The 6421-nt window shown below is 42.3% G+C and overlaps 1 protein-coding gene across 1 annotated transcript; it reads right to left on the bottom strand.

Moving 5' to 3' along the window:
- Window positions 1-3178: 3178 nt before the first annotated feature.
- LOC131250533 (putative disease resistance protein RGA3) lies at window positions 3179-6160 on the bottom strand. The gene has a single exon (XM_058250820.1). The coding sequence runs from the start codon at window positions 6158-6160 to the stop codon at window positions 3179-3181; it is 2982 nt and encodes a 993-aa protein (XP_058106803.1).
- Window positions 6161-6421: the final 261 nt, after the last annotated feature.

Genomic DNA, 6421 nt, shown 5'->3' with positions numbered 1-6421 from the left:
GACCCATGACAACCACGACCCATATAACAAGATAACGGCGACCCATATAACAGGACAACTGCGATCCATACAACTACAAACCATATAATGGGACAACTGCGACCCTTATAACATGACAACCACGACCTATATAACATGATAACCACGACTTATATTAACACGACCTATATAATATGACAACCACGACCCATATAACATGATAACCACGACCCATGACAACGACCCGGATGACAACAATGACCCATATAATATGACAACCACGACCCTCACTACATGACAACCACGATCCATTTGAAGGGTCGTGGTTCATATGCATAATGAATTGTGATTTTTCTCCACAAAAGTGTTAGATCAAGCTTATATTTATTTTTTTTCCTTTCATCCATGTCCTTGTTATCATATTAAAAGGATTGATGAGAAATAAACATAACTGTGGGCCCTAAAAAGGGTTCAACGGTGGAAACATTATTCCAACTGTTTCATATGGTAAGGTCCACTTGATCTTTGGGTATGATTAAATTTTGGGTTCAACCGCTAAACTAAGATGGAAAAATGGATGGATGGTGTGGATAGACCACATACATTCACGGTGGTACACCAGCCAAACCGCTTTCGACGCGGATTAGAAGTTACTCGACTTACGTGTAACTATACGAGTCTTCGAGGAGTCCAGATTCCCGAGACCTCGGGAAGGCTATTTTAGTAAGTCACGTTACTCGACTTACACATCCCGATATATGTAGAGATGAATGGTCTTATTGGGCCCATTGTGATGTATATATTTTATCCATGCCGTCCATTCATTTCGAAAGATCATTTTAAGGAATGAGACAAAAAATGAGGCATATCAAAGGCTCATGTGGACCACATCATAGAAAGCAGTGAAATTGAAAACATACCATTGAAAACATTTTGGGGCATGACAACCACGACCTATATCGACCACGACCCACACTACATAACAACCACGACCCATATAACATGATAACTATGACCCATGACAACCATGACCCGAATGACAACCACGACCCATAAAACATGACAACCACAACCCATATAACATGACAACTATGGCCCATGATAATCATGACCCATATAATATGACAACCACGACCCATATAACTTGGCAACTACGACCCATGATAACCACGACCAATATAACTTCACAACCACGACCCTTGCTACATGACAACCACAATCCATTCGAAGGGTCGTGGTTCACATGTACGATGGATCGTGATTTTCATCTACAAAGGGTCATGGTTGATATTTAACCATACCCCTAAAATGACACAACAAAAAGGATGGGCAGCATGGATTATTCACATACATTGATGTGGGCCCATTTGAGTCGTGGTTTGCATGGGTCGTAGTTGCCATGTTATATGGGTCGTGGTTGTCATGTTGCATGGTTCGTAGTTTGCAACGTGTTCACTCCCTTTTCTACCAAACCACTGGTACCATAGCTTAAGGCCCACAATGGGGTGATCCAATCCATCCACCTTGTGGTTGTCATGTTGCATGGTTCGTGGTTTTCATCCCCAAAGGGTCATGGTTGATATTTGACCATACCCCTAAAATGACACAACAAAAAGGATAGACGGCATGGATTATTCACAAACATTAATGTGGGCCCATTTAAGTCGTGGTTTGTATGGGTCGTAGTTGCCATGTTATATGGGTCGTGGTTGTCATGTTGCATAGGTCGTAGTTTGCAATAGTTTGCAACATGTTCACTTCCTGTACAGGTCAAAGTCTTCATTTTGATAGGCCTTGACAAGGACCATCTAGTGGGGCCTACATTGATGTATGTGAATAATCCATGTCGCCTGAGGCCAATAATGGGGAGATCCGTTCCGTCCACTTTGTCAGTCAGGTCGGCGTGGGCCCAAAAGGTCCTGACTTGGGTAATGTCAACTTCTAACAAACATCACAGTGAGCTTGAAAAGTTTCAACAGCGGATTCCATTGTCACCATTATTTTCTATTATGTGACCCGGGTGAGCTCTGGATCAGGCTGATATTTGGGCCCCAGCCCTAAAATGACACGGTAAAAAGGATGGATAGCATGGATTATACACATACATCAATATGGGCCCCATGAGTTTAGTCCTTACTCACACACGAAAAGGGTTCCGTACACATCACTTTATTGACATTAAATACGATGTAACTTCTTAGTCCCTTGAAAACCATGCAACTACTAAATTAGAGTCGGGGGTATTTTCATCCAAAATAATCTTCAAAAGCTGTCAGAAGGCCCTTTAGGAAATATATAGTGTTGTAGCGTTCTATGTAATTTGCCCAAACTTCGAGGCGAGCACGGTCAATTTCCCCCAGGAAATCATTTTCATCCCAAAAGCATGGCTTGGAAAAAATGATGGTTTATATCGGCGACGACTCTACCCAATTGAAAACTAAGTCATATAGCATGTTAGCTAAACACCTGCATTAGTTTCGCACATTTTAAAAGTGGCCATGACTATGCATATGGCAGACTGGGCCTAACAATAATGTATTTATTATATCCACACCATCCATTCATTTTTTCAGATCATTATAGGCTTTCAACCTAAAAATAATGCAGATTGAAAGCTAAAGCGGACCACACCACTGAAGATAGTACGAATTGATGCTACCATTGAAAACTTCCCAGGGCCACGGAAGGCTTTGATCAAGCTGATATTTGTATTTTAACTTCATCCTGGTATGTGTGATCTTATGAATAGGTCAGATGGAAAATAAGCCTCATGGTTGGATCTAGGAAATTTTGAATGGTAGTTTGTTCAATTCCCACTACTTTATTATGGTGTGATCCACTTGATCTTTGGATGTACGTTTTGGGCTCATTTCCCTAGAATTACCTGAAAAAAATTGGTAGACGGTGTAGATCTAACACAAAAATCATGTTGGAATCCAGAGAAATTCCACACCTTAAAAGAAATGACGTGGAACAATGACAAGGGACGGCACTGCAATTTCCAGTGCCTTCAACACAAACTATCCGTACTGAAGAAAAATTACATGGGATGGTGGGGGCAAAGAACCTGACCTCCGAAACAATTAAAAAAGTAGAGCAGTTACACACAGAAACAACCCAATTCCTGGAAACAAATGAAAAAGATAAGCTGTCGTTTATTTCCTCTCCACCTCCTCTTATTTGAGCGAATCATCTAAATCTACAAACCAATTATGATACTCGGGATGTTTGCAATCTTGTCCCGATCTTCTCCTCCATCTCCATAGCGCTCTTTTAAGACTCGACAGGATCTGATCTTCAATTGTTGAAGCTTGGTGACGTGTTGCAACTCCTCTGGTAGAGATCCCATCTGGTTACAATTAAAAATTTCCAGAGTTTTGAGGGCTTTGAGTTGTCCCAACCAACCACCAGGTAGTGATGTCAGCTCATCATTCCCCCAAATCTCCAAATGGTTAAGGTTTGGGAAGATGGGTAAGGGTGCTTCTGATAACATCCCATCATTACTTATGCCTAAACTCAGCCTCTGGAGGAGAGGTGGAAGGTTGTGGGGCAACGCCTTTATCTTTGGGCACTTAGTTACGCTTAATTCTACAAGTGATGGCATAACCTGTCCATCTCCCTCTCTCAATTCCCACTCCTCCCAATTTGGCATGTTGAAGAAGATGAGGGCCTCCAGCTTGGGGAATGAGACAACACCACCACTTCCATCATTGTTAGCATCCCCACTAAACTCGCCACCCACGTATCTCACCTCCTTCATTGACACTACTTCAAGATATTTAAGGGACGGTAGTTTCCCAAGACCTGGCAGTTGTTTACACCCCTTACAGCCTATGAGTTCCACCTTGACTAGATTAGAGAACACCGGATCCTCTATCCACTTGGGAAGCTTGGAACCTTTGTAATACCATATTATAAACTCCTTCAAGTTTGTGTGGGGCTTGAGGATTTCAAGCACGTCCTCATCATCATCCAATCGTCCATCATATCCGTATTTCAAGGTTAGAGCATGAAGGTGCTGCTTCTTATGCAGTTCTGCCTCCCTAGCTTCGTCCCTGCTCCTAACTTTTTCCACGTTTTTAATTCCAAGACTTCCTTGAAGATGATTGAGGTATTTCAGTTCTCTGCAGTTCCATCCTTCGTCACCACCTCCCACAGTGAACTCTGTTAATGTCCGAAGGCCAGTTAATCTCCCTATACCCTGCGGTAAGTACTCGAGCATTAAAGTGCCTTCTATTTCTAGATGTCTCAGGCTATTCATTTTTCTCAACCCTCTAGGAAGTTTTTCTAGCTTTTTACAGTAACAGAGTCTCAAGGTCTGTAAATTTCTGCAATCACTCACCTCCTCTGGCAGCTCCACTATGTTTGTGAAAGATAAATCAAGATATCTCAGGTGTTTCAACTGTCCTATTGTTCGAGACAATTTCTGAATGTCAGTTAAACTCAAGTCCAATGCCCTAAGGTATCTCAAATGATGAAATAAATTCTGTGGAACACTGGAGATTCTTGAGTACTCTTGTACCACCAACGTCCGCAACTTTTGGGCCTTATATAAGGTGGCCGGAATGGAAGCCACTTCACCAGCTTCATGAGTGAAAATTAGAAAAGAATGGCGGATATTGTTTAGGTTCGAAGAGGCTTTCTTTCTGATCTCCACCGTTGAACAGTCACTTCCTGAAACAAATTGTGCAAGATCATGAACTAAATCATGCATCTTGCAACTGACTGTGTTCTTGTAATCGTCGAGTTCTGCATCTTGGAGCAATGAGCGTCTTAATAAATCATCAAAATACCGCCCACCAATCTTCTCGATCTCTCCACCTTCCTCAGAACGGATGAAACCTTGTGCTGCCCATAACTTGACTATCATATCCTTCTCTATCTCCCAATCTTTCGGAAAAACAGAGCAATACACGAAGCACTGTTTCAAAGCAGGAGGCAAGTCTTGGTAGCTTAGCCACAAAGCTGGTAAAATGCCTTCTGAGTTCCATATCTCGCTACCCAAGACATCCTCCCACTCCGTTCTTGTCCTTCTCAGGCGCATGGCACTCCCTATCGTCTTTGCTGCGAGAGGCACCCCTCCACACTTCTTTACAATTTCCCTTCCAATCGCTTCTAGCTCCAAGCGCTCTTCTGCACTACGATGCTCGAGCGCTCTACGGTTGAACAATGACCAGCATTCTTCGTCAGATAAGGCCAACAGTTTGTGTATGTAAGAGCTTCCCATCATCCATGCAACATCTTCTGAACGAGTGGTCACGATGATTCGACTCCCAGGTGCACCAGCTTGAAAGGGAACTCTCAGCTTGTCCCACTTCTCGCTGTCATTGCTCCAAACATCGTCGAGAACAAGCAAGAATCGCTTTCCATGCAAGATTTCACAGAGGCAACTTTGCAACGGGTCCAAGCCTTCAAGATTAGAAGGAGACTTTGTGGCAGATTCTATCATTAATTTTGTAATCCGTTTCACATCAAAATCGTCGGAAACACACACCCACATTTTCACATTGAAATGCCTCTTGACTTCATCATCGTTGTAGGCAAGCTGAGCAAGGGTGGTCTTGCCCAACCCCCCCATTCCAAAGATAGAAATGACGGTAGGCACCTCGTTTACCACATCACTAGTTTCATTTAGCAACATCCTCAATATTTCATTTTTATCATCATCCCTTCCAACAGTGGCTGATTCGTCTACTAGGGAGCCTGTTTCACGCCCTTCGATTTCGTCCCTTCTCTCTGCATTACCCATTTTAAATTCAAATCTGTTCTTTTCGCTGTCAATCTCTTCTAACCTTTCCAATGTATCTTTTATTCTGTTCGCAAGTTTATGGCGAAATGCAATGTGACCGAAACAAGAAAAAGGCAAAAGGAAGTTCTGCACCTTTTTATTGCAGGAATGAAATTCATCACCTTCATCGTCTTCTGATCGGAGGGATTCGGTCATATACTCATCTAGTATGTCATCGATGTCATATGCCACATCTTTGAGCTTCTTTAGCCAATCCTTCACCGATTGTTCTTTCAAATGTCGAGTCTCAGCATCTTCTAGGATGGCCTTGATGGAGGTGAATGTGCTGGAAAGCTTTTTGAGCTCTTTGGTGACACCAAGCAGTGAAGCCACCTCGTCTTCAAGAAAATTTCCCAATTTCTCTATTGCAAATGAGACAAGTGAATCAGCCATTTTTTTTTTTTGTTGGTTCTTTCTTTCTAATTTTGGGATGTGTGGGTGGGAAAAGGGAGGGATTTGATATGTGAGAGAGCTCTGTGAGGTTTGGAAATATGCAATGGTGTGAGGAATTCAGGAAAAGAAGATAGAGAAGCAAAGAATGCTTAGATCCGAAGCTTTGGACAATATGATGGGTCCACATACACCAAAAGAAAAAGGAAAAAAAAAAAAAAAAAATCTCCAATCCAATATTCCCAACCCTTTTGACTGCAAGCC

The sequence above is a fragment of the Magnolia sinica genome, chromosome 7 (assembly GCF_029962835.1).
Source record: "Magnolia sinica isolate HGM2019 chromosome 7, MsV1, whole genome shotgun sequence".
Classification (NCBI taxonomy): Eukaryota; Viridiplantae; Streptophyta; class Magnoliopsida; order Magnoliales; family Magnoliaceae; genus Magnolia; species Magnolia sinica.
Note: the sequence above shows the minus strand (reverse complement) of the source record. Positions and strands in the feature narration are given on the sequence as shown.

Coding starts and splice junctions, on each gene's coding strand:
- LOC131250533 (XM_058250820.1), bottom strand. CDS start 6,160: ATGGCTGATTCACTTGTCTCATTTGCAATAGAGAAATTGGGAAATTTT.